The following is a 17,553-nucleotide window of genomic DNA, read 5'->3' on the forward strand; positions in this document are numbered from 1 at the left end:
TTTGTTCCCCCACTTCTCTGTGAAACTGTCCATTAGACTCCCCCCCCCCCACCTCCTTTCTGGATTCATGGAGGCTGATGGGCCAGGAGGCACTGTGTATTCTTTGGGAGAAGACGTGCTGGCACTCCATCTCACTGTAGTTTGAATTCCTATCCCATGGTTCCCTCCACCAAAAAAAACCCCCAAGCAAAGCAACAAATAAATGTCACCATGTCTCGTTTTGCCTTCGCTTGCACCCTTAAGGAAGCAAGATGGCAATATAGAATTAAGGTGTCCGCCACTTCATTAAAAAAATTCAAAGATGTTAATTTTTTTGTTCTTTGAATTTGGCTCGTCTTGACATTGTAGGAAGGGATGGTGACTTCATCCAAACAAAACCCCAATAGAGGTCTGGTTCTGACATGCAACTTAAATGGTGGTGTTGGTGAAGTCGTGTGTGTGTGTGTGTTTTAAATAAACAGATAAATTTTTAAAAGCCTAATTAATCAAACAGGAGCTGCCACCTTGACATTCCGCTGTTATAATTTAGAATCCGAAGGATAACATTTGAAAGAATGGAAGAGACAGAAGAAAAGCACAGTGCTCTTGAGGTAAGAAGTTGCACATTTTTCCGGCAGGTAATTTGTGTTCGAGATAGGTGGTTCTGCACAATTTTGCACATGGGTGTGGCTTATATGTGTCATTAAAAACCAGCCCAGATTTCTAACCCAGGAGCTGCACACATGTAATCAAATCCTTACGGACAAGTGATATAGTGACATTGGGCAGTTTGGTGCAGAAAGTTTGAGGCGTGTGCTTGCTCCCCATAATCAACCATTATACAATATCCTTGTGTTGACTGTGCTTGACATATTTCTGAGAGCAAACCTTGGAGCCCTATTTTTTCCATTAAATCTATGCCAGTTTCCTGCTAAATGAACATTTCCCTTTGAAATCCATCTTTCAGTGTCATTTAGACAACAGATGAATTAGTACTTGCCAGCAAGAGGCTTGTTCTGTTTATCTTCAGAAGTTTTTCCCCCTCTTTACAACAGTGCTTCCTAGCACTTAAGTAACATGCCCTTTCTTCTTCTTTCAGTGCATGCAATGAATCAGTCAAACTCACTGGGCTGTAAAAATGAACTGCAGTCATGACTTGATTGATATCTCTCTAGATATTTGTTATTATTATGAAGTGAACATGTTCTTTGAAAGGGTTTCTAGATATATTTTCTGCCACTCCTAGCTACGACTCAGTCTCATGGAAAATGCTATTTGCAAAGCCTATTTGCTTGATTACACAAATCTCTTTCCCCCAAATCATGTGCTGATGTGACCACAGGTTCAAATAAAGGGAATAATGTCCAGTATATTGTAATGTGCACTGTTGAAATTACTGCATAACACTCATCCTGACATCTTGCTACTAGAGTTTTGTATTTTTGGAGTGCCCTTTAACAGCTCTCCCACACTTTGCCAGCATGAACCAGTCAGCTGTTTGTAAACATTTCGGGTAACAAAGTAGGCTGCAGGAACCATGAGATGATGTTCATAGGCACACATTTCTTATACCAGTTTCAGGACCTGCTTGGGATATTTTAAGACGTCACAGGATTTTGCTAACCAGCGCTCAAGCCGCATGAAGGGTGTTTGCAATGGTGTGCAATGTTGCGAATTGTCTGACACCTCAGTCACTGTGGACAGAAGTAGAAAGTGGACTGCGCATCTTCATTGTGATTCTGGCTTTTAAAAAACCGGCTGCATATTTTGAATGCTAAGTTCCAGCTTCATGATGTTAAACACCCAGTTTACTAGGTTTCATTGGCCTTGTCCAGACATCATTCTTCTTGTACAATGGGGGGGGGGTTAGCAGGGGTGTGCCTCATGGCCCCACTGCTGACCCTGCTGCCCTCTACTCATTAGAAGGCCAGATACATGCTGCATGGAAACTCTTTTACCTTGGAGAGCTCCCTGTGTGATTCAGAACCCATTTGTTCAAGGTTCTAAACTGGGTGGGGAGTGCCAGGGACGTGACGGGGGGAACTGACTGAGCCAGCACGTCCCCTTTCTCCCCTCCTACAATTCTAGTTCAACAAGGGGAAAGGACACTTGCCATAGAGCTGAACTCTTCCATCAAAGTCAACTTCTGCAATGCTGTAGCTGAGTTTGCTAACTTGCAGTCTTTAAAATACATGTTAAAAGGTTTTTTTTTTAAAAAAAAAATTGGGCATGGATAAGAATGAGAATATAATGGCAAAGGGCCCTTCCCCAAGCATCTCTGATGGTATGGTAAGTGTTTCCTGATGTGCTCTGTTATCTGTATGCTTGCTCATGTAGCTGTGGTAAGCATGACTGTACTAGAACTGTGGGGAGCAGGGTAAGGACAGCCCCATAGGCATATTTAATTTCATAGGCAATCAGATCTGATTTCTTAAGGGAGTGGAATTGAATGAGAATCAACACGTTGTAAGATTTTCACTTGCATCCACACACTGCAGTATTTATCCACCCATACGCTGAGATTTACATTTGGGGCACCTCTCTGGGCACCCCCACAACTGGAAGCAAGGCAGGTGGCAACCAAGGAGAGAGAGTTTTGGTGGTGGTGGCACCAAAGTCTGTGCTTTATCGTGTGCCTTGTTGCCTTTGTTGCTGTTTGTTAGGTATAATATTTGTATTTTTAAAGACGCTTTTCAAGCTACCCTTAGAGTGCTGAGTTGTTATTGAAGGGTGGGATATAAATATCAGAAATAAATAAGGGTCCTCTTCATTAGCTGATAATACTACACTTCCGGGACTGTAACACTGAAGTATATGCAGATGGTCAGGGGAAGAATGCTGTCTTCCTACTCATTGGCAGGCTCTTACATCTTGGTGATGAGTAGATAGCTTAGGTTAGGCTAAAAGCTGGTATCGCTAAATTGTGGCGCTATCACTCAAGGAATTAGTTACTCCCTGCAAAAAAACCTTGCTGTGAAGGTAGTGGCATTAATTTGGAGATGTAAATGCTCAGAAGTTCAAGAAAAGTTTCCCTACTGAGTGAATTTGGCTCATGTGTGTTTCAGATGACACTGCACCCATGCTGAAAGCATGCGTAAGGATGGTGTTTGGGGCTATAATGCCTAGCTCTGCATGTTCAGAGCACATGGGAAGGAGCTGTTCATGTTTACCTGTAGTGCTGTGCGGGATGGGGGGGATACAACTCTGATTTGCCCTCAGGTAGAGAAAATCCATGCACTTATACATAGGTATGCGCATAGAGTCTCTTCTAATGCCCTTGGAAGCCATGTAGTGGGGGCTGTAACTAGCCAGCATGTTCCCCTCACATAAGTGTTGTGGGGAGATCACATAACAGCCCCCACAACATTAGTCAGTAATGGATCCCTATTGGGTAATGGATTCCAAATGTGCTGTTAAGAATGAGCTCAGGTTCAGGAGAACAGCTTACTGGTGGAGTAGCCAAACCACATTGGTAAGTATGACGTATTGTTATTTGTCATCACTCAGTGAAATTAAGTTTGCTCATTATTGGGCAGTACATCCCTATAGAATTATTTTTAAAAAATGAAACAGGATGTCAGGATGACTTACAGTGAGATTATATATATATATATATATGTCTGTAATAAATGTCAAGCTTTAAAATAATTTGAGTCATATAATTAATAGACCAAATGCCGTTTGTGTTAGCTGCTGCCCTGGGTAAATCCACAAGTGACCTAATGACGCATGTTTTATTGCAACATAGTAAAATATCACAATGCTTGGAACCTTTCCAAGTGCTGGTGAATAAATCAGAAATGTGAAGTTAGAATGCTCTTCGCAGAGTTCATCATAATTATTTTATCATTGTTACAGGACATAGTTTGATCCCTTAATGGAGCTGGAATATTTTTTTTTTTTAACAGTGTGTCTATTTGCATATGTTGTACATACTCCTCACTCCACCCCAGCACATTTCCAAAAACAAATCTTTCCCTAAGAGATCTGCCCAACCCTTTCATCTTTACATAGAAATATTTTTTTGGAAGGCTTCCATTCATTTTAAACCTTGCAATGCCTCTTATATCTGGCTTCATTTGATGTTACTTTTTCAGGCTCAGGGGAGCTGTCTTAGAGACACTGTGGCTTTCAAAAACTTGTGTTGGCTGAGAAAAAACAATCTGTAATCCTACATTTTTTTCGTAGACAGGTGTAGGTACATCAAACATGTAATGTAATATGGCCAGGAAAGAAACACACCCTTTGTAGATATCAATCTCCACAAGGTAAGGACCTTGCCAGTCAGGCCTGTGGATCAGCAGAGCTTTTCTTGCTTCCGTTACCTTGTTTTTCAGGCTGGGGTTAATCTTTCAGTTCTGAATGTCAAGGATGGAGGTGGTATCAATGTGCGGCAGCTGAGGAAAAGGTGAATTCAGTGCTCGGGATCGTTAGGAAAGGAACTGAAAATAAAGCTACCAGTAGAATCATAGAACTGTAGAGTTGGAAAGGACCATAAGGGTCATCTAGTCCAACCCTGCAATGCAGGGATCTTTTGCCCAGTGTGGGTCTCGAACCCATGGCCTTGAGATAAGAGTCTTGTGCATTACCAAGAGAGCTATCCCAGCTGTTACACAAATTTATGGTCTGACCAAAATTGGAATAATGTGCACGGTTCCTATCACCTCACCTCGAAAAAGGATATTGTAGAGCTGGAAGAAGATCCAAAAAAGGCAACCAAAGTGATCAAGCATGTGGAACAACTCCCCTTTGAGGACAGATGACAACATTTGGGGCTTTTCAATTTAGAGAGGCAACATGATAAAAGTGTATGGAATTATACATGGTATGGGAAAAATGGATAGAGCAAAAAAAATGTTCTCACTTGCTCATAAACTGACATCATGGACATCCAGCGAAGGTGAATGTTGTAACGTTAAGGACAGGAAAAAGAGTGTAGTGTATTATTCAACTATGGAATTTGTTTCCGCAAGAGACAGTGATGGATGGCCACCAACTTGGATGGCCTTAAAGGAGGATTGGGCAAATTCATGGAGGATAAAGCTAAGTTCTGCCTCTACTGGTTTTGGGTGTGAGGAATTCAAATATGCTATTATTTTTGGGATTGGGCAACATTTAGCTTGGTAAGCCTACATTTGATGAAGAAGGAAATAAACTTTTTGGAAAACCAGATAATTTTAATTTTACCTTTTGAAAATGTCAGGTAATGCTAAATAATAATAATAATAGTATAATATATAATTGCAAGTATCTGGCAGTCATTTTTAATTACTAAATTATATTAATATAGCAAAATATTTTTTTGAATTCCTAAGTCATGTTACAACTTTTTAAGTGTCCCTCATTTTTGGAATTTGAAAGGTGAAAAATTCAACACACCCTATTGGGTCATGAAGAAGAAGGAGAAAAAGAAGAAGAGTGAGCTAATTGGTAGAGCATGAGACTCAATCTCAGGGTTGCGGGTTTGAGCCCCATGTTGGTCAAAAGATTCTTGCATTGCAGGGGGGTTGGACCCTTGTGGTCCTTTATACTTCTATGATTTTATGTTTGCTGGGGCTGATGGGACTTGTAGTTCAGCAACACCTGGAGGGCCAAAGGTTCCCCATACCTGCTTTAAGTACTGAAGGAATGCCTCTGGGCAAGGGGAGCTTCCATTAACTGCCTGAGTCAAAGAAGCCTACAAAGCTGTCCCATCATTGGTCTATCTAGTCCAGTGTATTATCTATTCTGGCTATTAATGCCTTTCTAGGGCTTGAGGTAGCAAGGCACTTTCCCCATCATCTGCTGCTTTTGATTTAAGGTACCAGGGACTGAACCTGAGATCATTTGCGTTCCAGATCTATAGCACATTCCCACAGCTCCCATGTAACTTGAGAGACTGAGCTCTCCATCCCAGCAAAATTTATTTACTTAGCAGTAAAACTTCTGAAAGGAAAAAGTAAGCTGCCTACATACCTGACACACTCACAGGGCATTAAATTTGCATCACTGTAAAAATTTACTGAGGTGATATAACTATTTCCTTATTGGACTGAATGGTAAACCTGGTAAAGTGGAGGAAAGAACATATATTTGCATATGTCAAAGGGCAAAATATCTGCTTTTATTGCTTAACAATAACTTTTAAATATTTAACCAGGTACAAGATAATAAAAAGAAGTTTATTCAGCCCTCATTGGGTGAGATTGTATGTCTTCCTGATGCACTGTGAAAGAGCTTTCCATGGCTTTCAAAATATGTGCTACAGCAGGGCAAGGATGACAGTGTCGCTTTCACTCCTACTGTCCTGCTAAATATCTTCTCACTTTCCAAAGCCACACCTGCAGAATCCTGTGCCTCTGCTGTTCTGCTATAGTAATGTCCTGTTAAGGCCAGTGGCTTGAGAATAGACTTGAACTGTTGGAGCTAAATGCAGTCAAGTTGCCTTGCCCTTTGCCTACAGAGCTAAGTAAATATAATGCAAAACTAGGGTTGAGCCAGGATTCCCAGAAGCTGTGTCGTGCAAAATACACTTCCACGAACCAATGTCCCCCCTCCCTTCCTGTTTTGGTCAGGATTTATTCGTTTGTTTCACCTCTAAAATGGAAAACGACTATTCTCTCATTCAGTAGCCAAGACCTCATACTGATCTGGCATTGTGACGTCCCACTGTCACATGTGAGGGGCTACATTGAATCATGATCATGAATCCATAATCCTTGATTGGCTGGATCATTAGCCAACTTGAAGAGCATGCAAAGCATCTGCCAAGAGGGATGGTGAACATGAGAAAAAATTTTAGGGGCCATCTGAATATTTGGGAAGGGTCAGACTCCCTTTTACCTATCCAAATTTTATCAGCCCTACCTCAGAACAAGCAATACAATTTACTTTCATGTGTTCTTAACTAAGTTACTTAATTCTCTATTAAAATTTTACTTGGTCAGTAGAGAGCAGCAAGGCTGAATACTCAATGGATTCAAATAATAAGCCAACATGGCCAAAAACGGTCTGGGATTGAACCTTTTCTTTTTATGGGAACTTATTTTTATGTGGAATAACACTGAAAACTGGAACCCACTCCTCAGCTGCAATTGGCTCTACCCTCTCATCCCCATCTGTGTGTATAGGTTTGACTTAGGGTTTGATCTGCACAGGTGTGTTGAGCCTGTTGTTTGAGGAAGCATAACTTTCTGGCCCAAAACCCAGCTTGGAGTGTAAAACTGGAACACAGGATGGTCTTACTATGACTAGGGTTGCCACTTGTCCTGTATAATACAGAACTGCCCCGTATTTCAATGTAAAATGCTACATCCTACATTGATTCAATACAAGATGCCGTTTTTCCTGTATCTCTGCTTCTCTCTCCCTACCTCTCTCTCTGCCCAGTGTGTGAAAGTGATCATGTATTAAAGCTCTGGGCAGCAAAGTACAGACAGATTTACAAATTCAAATGTATGTGTGTGTGTGTGCATGTGACAGATTCCAGAGAGGCCGTCCTGTTAGGCTTCAATAGATTGTGATGTATTGTTTTGAAGTCATTTCAGCACCGCACCCTGCCCTGTATTATGCCAGAACAAAGGTGACAACCCTACATGAGTCAGATTATGGGTACATCTATCACAGCGTTGCCTCCACCAGGGGCAGTGAACTTGTGGCTTTCCGGATATTGCTGCACTACCCATCTCTGACCATTGAACATGCTACGTGGGGCTGATGGGAGTGGCAGTCCAGCAACTTCTGGAAATACACAGTTTCACCAACCCTGGTCTGCGCTGAAGAGCAGCAACTTCCAAGGGTTTCAGACAGCAGTCTTTTCCAGCGCTACCATAGAGATGCAGGGGATACAAATCTGGGACCTTCTATATACTATTGAGCTTTGGCCCTTTCCCCTTAAAAGGTGTTGGGAAATAGTTGCATTAATCCACCCACAGTGAAGTACAGATAGCACTAAATGCAAAGACTTGTTGATGGAGAAATTAGCAGGGAGTAAGGACAGTGATGCAATTTTACCAGAGGCCCTCTGAATGATTGAAACAGAGAGAGATGGCCAGCCCTGAATTCTATAATGGCTGTTGTTCTGGAATGTTGGAGAACTATGGAGGCTTGAAGGGAAAAATGTCTAGGCACTGAAAAAAGTCTATCCTTTGTATATAAGATATTCAAGAGCCCATGACTCTACCATGTCACTATTCTTTTTTAATTTCCCTCTTCCAAATTCCCTTATCCTACAAAGTATTTTAACTGGGTGTCTAATTTGTGTTTGATACAGGCATTTCACCGTTTTGCTTTCAGCAGTCACAATGCACCAATGCGACTGGGCATCTATCTCTGTCCCTCTCTCATCCCATTGATGTTTCTTGCTGTCAGGACACCTACCGTTCCTTCATTTCAGCCTAAAATTTTCCTCTACTCTTATTTCCTCTCCATGGTTCCTGAGTTCACCCTTGTGTACCGCATGGTATTTGTTCTCCAATCACTCCTTCATTGAGAGATTAGGGAACTCAAAAAGATTGTCTCGCTCAAACTGGCTTGCCAGTATCCCTTTGATCAGAGGAATGTAATCAAAGCAAAACATGTAGACTGGTGGACTGGTAAGAAAGGCTCATGCTGATTTTGAGGACAGGCTGTAGTTAAATCATTCAGTGGTTTGGATGAGGGAATATGAAATGAGACAGAGAGCGAGAAGAGAGACTATTGCACCTAAATAGTTATTCATACCTGTGTTTTCTCTCTCTACACCTACTGTGTCTCAGCCTTGTGCACAGAAAACTTGTGTTGCAGTGGTTTTTGACAGCTGGAGGCTATAACTAATGCTCTGCTCTCCCTTTTATCTATCTTATTTCTAGCAACATATATTCCCCTCTGCTGTTTCTTCAAAACTCTGTTTAAAAATGAAGGCAAGACCCAGCAGTTAACAGTCCTAGATATTGTACAGATTCACAGTAAACACTGACATATACTCTCCTGTTCCCACTTGCAAATGGAGAGATCTTTGATTATCAAAATGTACCCATCAAAGACATGACAAGCTTCTCTTTTACTGTTCCCGTCAGCCGATTTTGTGTGCATGTGTTAACCTCTATGCATGTTTTATTGGCCAAGTGAAGTGAGACTTTTGGTTTAATCTGCAGATTTGATATCCTTTTCATATATAAAAAATATTTTTATTGAAAATTTATTGCAACATAAAAATACAATAGAAGTCAAAGTAATCTAAAGAAATAAATTTTACAAAAACCAAAATAAAGAAAGATCAAGAGATAGAAAGAAAAACAAAGAAGAAAGAGGAGCTTCCAATCCTCTATCCATTCAAACTACAGTCATACCTCAGGTTACAGAAGCTTCAGGTTGCACATGTTTGGGTTGCGCACCGTGGCCGAACCCAGAAGTACCAGAACGGGTTACTTCTGGGTTACCGCGCATGCGCAGTAGCGCTAAATCGCGCTTTACACATGCACAGAACTGCCGGGTTGCGACCCGCATGTGCGCAGATGCGGCGCTGCAGGTTGCAAATGCTGCGCGTTGTGAACGTGCCTCCCGCATGGATCACGTTCGCAACCCGAGCGTCCACTGTATTCAAAGCATTCACTAGTAGGATACCATCTAGCTATATCATATAATATATAGGTGCTTATCAGTCTGCCAGACATAAATCTTCTCAGACACCACAAATTAATATTTTTTCCACTCAAAAAGTCCAAAAGTAGTTCTTGATTTTTAAATATTTTAATTATTTCCATTTACAGTCCAACTCAATAAATTCTTTCCAAGGATTCCTTCAGATCTTAGTATTATAATCATGTCATTTGTTTTGTAACAATATCTACCTTGAAGACTAAGATTTCAGAATGGTGTACCCAGTCGGAACAGAATTCTGCATATTATGCATATGTATACATTGGGATTTCTGTTATGGGGCAGTGCTACTTAAAAAGAAAACAACAACAACAACAATAAAGCAATTTTAAAAAGAAGAAATGGCAATAATCTTCCAGTAAAGTGTTATCCTTGAAGCTGCTAATATGCCGCTTCTGTTTGTTTTTCTCATTCTCTGATTTCCTCTGTGCTAATCTGTTAGAAACATTTTTAAAGCCACATTATCAGGTTGTCGGGAGTACTCAGGCAGATAACATAATTGATCCTGCTCTGGAAAAAGTCTGAGAGCTGTGTTCACGTGTTCCCTGTCCACTACATCACCTCGATGGTGTGGGTGTTCAGCATCTCAGAACTGTGATAATGCACTAAATGACGATTTGGTTTCTTTTTAGCCCCTAACAAGACATGACAAAGGACACGTGGTTGTTGGTGGCCCATGTCACTCAATATATGTGTATATCTCTATATGCATTTATGAATGATGTGATCATTCACCATTTCTCCACCTGCTTTGTGCAATGGACAGTGAATTTGAGCACAGGTAGAGAAATGGTGAAAGCCATTTTGGGTAATGTCTTTTGCTAGACATAACCCGAGAGATGCATAACCTACATGTGATCAGCCGCCGCCATGCATTTCTACAACATACAGTTTGATCCTAATTGTCAAAGATTTTTCCAGATTTCTAAACTCTCATTGCCGTGCATAGAACGTGGGTTGCAGTTTGGCTTCTTTTGCTGAGTGCATTTGAAGTCACGTGGTTTCAATGCTGATAGTGAGAAACCTCCAGCCAAGCCGGCTTGCGTGATTTACAAATAAAATTGATTTTATTGCATTGCAGTCCATTGATCACGTTATGCTTCTGCACTACTGAAGAGATCATGGCAGCAGTTAGCTTTTGCAAGTGTGACTGACAGATCCTCGATCGGCAAAATTCCAAAGTAACCCTAACTAATAATATAGACTTGCCTTGTAGGGTTGCTGTAAACTCAATGCGTTTGAATAAGCAGGGGGTCACATAACTGTTAAGGTGTATGAGCATATTTCAAAATTTGAGGAACTCTTATGGCCAATTTCTCTTCCCTTCCAACGTCTTCAAACAACATCCAGGCATCATTTTAACACACATACAGGCAATGCATTTGCCTCTGCCCCAAAGCACAAAATTGCCCTCCCACAAAATTAAAATAACCCACAATCCCCTCCCAGGCATTCCAGCACTCCTTCTTTCCTCAGACCCTTAAGAAGCAACCATGTGACACATTTCTCCTCTTTTTATCTAATTCAGTGCATACATCAATAGATACATGCAGGCACCTTGGCTGAGCACAAGCAAAGCACTAGCTTGGTCTGTCCCTGGTGGAGTTCAGATGCATTCTGGGGATAAGAAAGCAAGATGGCTGAGTTGGCTGCAAGCTAGAGCTTGTCTCCTAAAGGTGAAAAAACTAAGCAAAACCACCTCCCTCCAAACTTCCAAAAATTAGAAGAGGCCTTGGGGGGGGGGTGCCAGGGGAGACTTTGGGGGCACTGGGGAGCATGCAGACAGCCACCATGTTGGCAGCTATAGCACTATTATTATCTGCAGCTAAGGTTCTCCTCTAGTTTCTCCCTACCTTTGGAAGTTAGACTCCTCTGTCACTGCAAATTGACTTTAGGATGCTGTCCATGGGTATATCAGCTTAGGGCCAGATGAAAGCTGTGTTTACGTAAAAGCAAGCTTTGGGTAGAATTTAACTGCATGTAGTTTTATAATAATGTTGCTAATTCTGCTGATTTCTGTTGGGAGGGGGATTTTAGTTAGACTGATTTATTTTGTGTGTTACGGGGTTTTTTTTAGAAATATATATATTTTTAAAAAATAAGTCTTGAATTTCAATCAGTAGGAAAGGAAGGTATTTTAAGCAGCTGAATGTTCCTGCAAAAAAGCTCTAGAAGTGGTGCTCAGGGGGTGATTACCAAGCAGAACCAGTGGCTATTTCTATAGCACTCGTATCTGCAGTTTGCCTTGAATGCTAATCATTGCCTTCCTTCCTTTTATTGTTATTTCAAAGACTCACAGCTCACTTTTTCTGTTTTAATTTGAATGTTCCAAAGTGGTGTGGAATAACACGCAGTTAAAACATCCAATTAAAAAAAATCAGTATCCCAGAGCAAACTGTAAAAGCAATGGTGGTAGTAAAAGTTATATAAAATACCAGGTAAAACAATTGAGTTTTACAGCAGGCAACATCAAATAAAAAAGGTCTTGTCCCGGCATCTGAATCATAACAGGGCAATCCCTGGGTGGGCCTTGCTAGGAGTGAAGTTGCATAATTGGAGTGGCACCATTAAAGTCCATCTGAAAGCAGATGGATTCTTAAAAGGGACTCTGAAGAAGATCTTGGATCTCTGAAGATTCCTAGGAGAGGGAGCAGTCCTTTGGGCTGTGTGGAAAGGAAGAGCACCTCATCATAACTCACCCTTACTACTTGGTCTCTGAGCGGGGTGCATAATTAAAGCTATAATTCATTGCATAAAGTAACACACCTAAAGCAAAATAAAAATAATTCCTGTAGCACCTTACAGACCAACTAAATTTGTTACTGGTGTGAGCTTTCGCGTGCATGCACACTTCTTCAGATACCTAAATTACTAGATTACTAAAGCAGTAAGCCGGTTCGTATTGATAGCCCATAAACTTAACAGCAGTCAAGTACCTGAGCTCATAACCAGTTCTTGACATGCAGCCTGAAACAAATTTGGAGCTGGTGCCAGGTGGGCTCAGAGGGGAGGGTGTTCCATAGCTGGGGTGCCACCATAAAGGAGGCCTTGTCTTGTGTCTCCACATAATGTTTAGCTCCCAAAGAAAGGGTGCGGAGAACTTTCCTTACTTAATATTCGTTCAGGACAATTGTGAGTGTTGGAGAGGAAGATTTCTTCAGGTCCCTAGATCCAAAGTATGCTCAAGAACACACACAAATTGCAACACTCCCTTATTGGTACCACTTAAAATATTACCGTGTGTGTTTTCTGCAGAGTATTACACTACCAACTTTCAAGAGGAGTGCAACTTGATGGCAGCCATTTTGCACCCGTCCCCATGGTCAGGCTGGTATTAAGACCCAAGGGTGTGGCATTGCTTCAGAAGTTTATACAGATATGTTCCTTAGAGGTCACCTGGCATCATTTCCCATCCACGCCCTGTACAATTGCCTAAAGAAGCAAGTAGTGCCCTAACAACCCAAGTGGAAGGATTTGTTGATTTATGCCTTAAGTTATATCACACGGGGCATGTTCAAAATCCAGCCTGCCATGGTAAAATTAATCATTTTTCTTTCTTTCTCGCAAGATGGGCTTTTTTTTTTTAACTAAAGGATCTGCCAAGGGTAACTAAAAATAACCACTGCACTCCTCCCTAGCTCTGATTCTCAGATCTACCTATTCCCAGCATGCACTTTTCTGGGATACATAAATGAGAGTCCCATGTTCCTGTGAATTAAGAAGCATTCGGAAGTTAACTTCAAGAAGGCTGATGGATTTTCAACAGTGCTTCCGTGCAAGAACTTGCTCCCAGGTAATGACAGGGATGGTTTGCTTTTTTTAATGGAGAGGTCAAAACTGAAGGAGTCTTGAGATTGATTTAAAAATAAATAAATACAGAGAACATTTTGCAGGTGCCTGGTGACACACCAAAACCTATGCATTCTATCACTCCTGCATTTGAATACACACTGTACATTGAAACCCCGCCCCCTTGATCCTGAAAACTGTAGTTTGTTAAGGTTGCTGGGAACTGTAGCTCTGTGGTGGGTATATTACAGCTCCTATGATTCTTTGTGCTTTAAATGTATGGTGTGTACACATTCTTTGGCACTTGTGCCTAGATCTAAAAGGCTGCTAAAGACAATAGTGATCCTTTCACATTTGTGGTGTTTTTTAAATGGACTTTTTAAGCAAACGGGAGATTTATTATAATGACACCGAGGGTCTTCTGAGTAAGCATGCATAGGATTCCACAGTTTAAACCCGTCCCCCGCGTATCCTTCTCTGTCTTTTGTTAGCCATCTTTTCTTGAAACTCCCAAATCAGATTTATAAGACAGTATCATATAGGTTGCACATTGTCTTGGTATTTATTATTCCAAACCATAAGGAACACAGTCCATTTTCCTGTAAACATTTCCCCCCTTATTTATGCATATTCTCTTAATAGTAAGTTAATTTTATCATTGTTACAGTGGATCACATTTTCCCAATCCAGTCGATTAAGGATGGTGCATTACTGTTTACCCAATTCTTTGCCATACTTATTTTTACAGCTGTTAATGAACTGATTACTACCTTCAAATAATTGTTATCTACCTTGAGTCTTTGGGGTACAGTTGGGCAGAAATGCATATCCACCAGAAGGTGTGAACAGATCTGTATGGGTTTCTGTCTTTCCATGTCGATATATGCATTCAGCATATAGTATTTCTGAAGGAATGCCTATTATTTTATCCAGTCTCTAAGATCTGCTTCTGTTACTATCCTGTGGTTAGAATGACATCTGGCAGTGCCTTCAGGACAGATCTGTTTCCATCATGGGGCTGAGATTGTGGAACATTTTTTCCAGAGAGAGAATCTATCAGACTCTGGTCACTGCTTAGTTTTTTAAAAGTACGGGTGGTATTTTCTTTCTTTCTTTCTTTCTTTCTTTCTTTCTTTCTTTCTTTCTTTCTTTCTTTCTTTCTTTCTTTCGTCTGTCTGTCTGTCTTCCTACAAGATTTCTCATCCCTGTGTTTTTAATAGCAACTTGATTTTTAAAAATTATTGATACCCACTGTGCATTTATTATTATTACTCACAATATTTCGTATGCTGTAGTCGAGATTTTGTTTTAACACAAATAGCGTTGGGAAGTGCTGTACTCACAAAGTACATTGGCGTTGATTGTGGCTTGCTGTGGTTTCACTTTGCTGAAGTCTGGGATTGGTGTATATCAGCTTGGAAGATCAGATCCTGTTTTTAAAAAGTTCAAAGTTATTTTGAGCTTCTGTATCTCTTGCCGCACTGGTCTCTTCACCCAGTTTCTCATTCCACCTGTTGTGAGACAAAAGGCTAAAGTCTGGCAGGAGGGGAGACTGAATAAAAGCACCTTTGTGATGGGCGTTGCAGCAACTATCAATGCTCTGTCTTTGCGCTATGCTGCACAAGGCTGTGATCTTTTAATGTGCATTTGTTCTTTAGGTTTGCTTGGCGATGTTTCAGGTCATAGCCTTTCTGAATAGCTCTCAGAGTGAGCAGGTAAAATTGTGGGATCTACCACAATTTAGTCTACAGCTCTTGTGCTGGTATTCTTCTCTGAAAAGAAAATTCTGTCTGAAGGTGATCAGCAAAACCAGGTAAAGGCTATGCTCAGCTTCTCTCCTGAGTATGCTAGTTCACAACATGCAGGAATCTGTTTTATTTTACTGTGTTGGGGACCATTAAATAAATGCAGTGCTCCATCTGTTTTGTACAGAAGCGCATCCCAGAATTGTTATAGCACCTCACTCCTCATTTGCCACAAAGTGTTAAATTCCCATTAATTCTCAGCTTAGTCTCCCACCTAAGTTTTTCTTCTTTTCTCTTCCCATCAGTTATTTGAGTTCAGTTCTTTGACATAAATGTGCAGGCACCTGTAAAACTTCTTCACAAAATCAGAATTGGGGAAGGCTATATTCCTCCTTCAAGGTTAGTGGCAATCCCTTTGTCTTTGGCCTTGAATCAAAACTGCCTTGGCATGTGGGAAACAAAACTTTGTTAATCCTGAATGGAGGAAAGAATCACAAAAGAAAACTGTTTACTCTGAATCAGTTTGCTCAGTTAAATACAGCTTAATTGTTTTCCTCCTGGTGACTTTGTGCTGAGTTTCCCTGTGAATTCTGCCAGATTGGTTCTGGTTTTATCCAAACCAGATGGCATAATGTTTACATAAACTCAATTTCTCTGTCTTTTTCTCCCTGCCTCCCCAAAGCCATGTCTATTTTATTTGGGTCCTGCAGCTTAAGCAACCACAAGATTTTCTAGCCCCACCATTATTTATGTCTATTTGAAAATAAATTAATTACTCTCTGTTATTTACATAGGTTGTTTTTTTTTAATACAGCCTGAATTCTAGCCAGTCTTAGTCTTACAGTGTTGTAAAGCAAGCCACTATTATAGCTATTGGACAGTGGTGACTGAGTAATCATGACTTGTCTGAGGCCATATAATGTCTTGCAAACTGATTTTATTATGGTCAAGTGCCATGTACATTTTGTTAAATATTTTTTGTTAAATAACCAAGAAGGACCTTGCATATGGAAAAGAATATAAAACCTATATGTCAAACTGCAGTGAACTTGCATGCATGGTTTTTCTCCACTGAAGGTGTATTAAGTAGATAGCAGTTTCCTGGTTCAGAGAAAACCTTCAATCCTGGTTTATTTTCCATTAACCTAGTGGAACGTCGCTTTCCCATTGATATTAATTTTTTACCCATAAGCATTGTTCGGAGCCCAAGTAAGTGGGTCTTTCAGTGGGTCTTTCAGTGGTGTCTTAAATATATTTTACCTTTTTTCTGTTTTGCTGGATCATGCTTAAATATTTTAACTTGTTTGCGATCTTCTTGCATAGGCTGAAACCTCTACCTGTAGCATCACACAAGCTGTTAAAAAGTCAGGCCAAGGAAGTCTTATATTGCTTCTAGGAGACACCTGGGTTTGAGTTTTGATGAATATCCAAATGAAGGGACATAATCTGGCTGGGAAGCAGCCACCTTGAACCTCTCTCAACTTGCCCTTACTGGAGTGGGCAGATGGATTTACCGTACTGTTATGTACAGTCCCATGTAGTTCCATAAGCTATTGTGTATTTACAGGCTATGGGACAGACTACACATGTTGTTATTCATGCTCTCCCACTTTTCTATTTTTAATCTCATACCACCACATGATTGATTTTAATCTCATACCACCACATGATTGCAGGACTGAGAGTCAAGTCCCATCTTAAGCTTAATACAGCTTAAGTTTTTTTTACAGGTCTAAAGAAAAACAGTTTGCCTCTAATATTATGAGCTGTGAAGTTCCCTTGTTCAAAACTCTACTCCTCCATTGTCCTCATTTTAATAGGCAAATAAGCCACTAACTTCAAGCCACAGCATTCCTCTTAAAAATGGGGTATAATCATGTTGAATTGACTTACAAGAATTACTGAGGTCGTGTATGCAAAGTGCTCTCAAGAACGTTAATGTTTGGATCAGCCATTTGCAACCTGGTGCCCTCCAGATGTTTTGGACTACAATTCCTATCATACCTGGCATTTGGCTGGCTGGGATTAATGGGATCTGGAGTCCAGCAACATCTGGATGGCACCAGGTTGGGAAAGACTGGCTTAGATGCTTATTATTATTATTATTATTATTATTAGGGATGGCTGAATGTGTAATACTGAGTGCCTCTGGTTTTGAATTTCCAGAAAAGTTGGCTGCATTGTATCTTACTCACCTTTCCCCCTGCCCAAGGTCCACCCTGGAGTGGTAAATCTTCTTGATTAAAAGTGACAGCTGGCATTCATCCTTTCGGAAGGGGAGGGTGTGGTAGACAAAGTGATTGAGTCCAGGTGTTGAGGGTGGAGTAGTGTTTAGATTGAGACCAGAGCCTGAAAGTTTCAATTTGCTAAAGAAACCCTGACATACGTCGCCGCTGAGGAAGCTAGGCAGGTTTCCCTGTTT

At 40.7% G+C, this 17,553-nt stretch overlaps 1 protein-coding gene across 10 annotated transcripts in view; it reads left to right on the forward strand.

Annotated features, from left to right (window-relative positions):
* ST3GAL4 (ST3 beta-galactoside alpha-2,3-sialyltransferase 4) overlaps window positions 1-17,553 on the forward strand; it is a 70,565-nt gene that overhangs the window by 9,343 nt on the left and 43,669 nt on the right. For 3 of the 10 annotated variants that reach the window (XM_077919512.1, XM_077919513.1, XM_028708152.2), the window contains exon 2: window positions 530-590. The exons of 2 other annotated variants lie outside the window; for them this stretch is intronic. In XM_077919512.1, the coding sequence (XP_077775638.1) occupies window positions 555-590 (36 nt within the window). In that variant the 5' untranslated portion in view covers window positions 530-554. Of the gene's footprint in view, window positions 1-493; window positions 591-11,165; window positions 11,274-13,235; window positions 13,391-17,553 lie in introns of those variants that run through there. 5 more of the 10 variants (XM_077919511.1, XM_077919510.1, XM_077919507.1 and 2 more) reach the window with 4 other exon arrangements.

Source organism: Podarcis muralis, chromosome 15 (genome assembly GCF_964188315.1).
Source record: "Podarcis muralis chromosome 15, rPodMur119.hap1.1, whole genome shotgun sequence".
Taxonomy (NCBI): Eukaryota; Metazoa; Chordata; class Lepidosauria; order Squamata; family Lacertidae; genus Podarcis; species Podarcis muralis.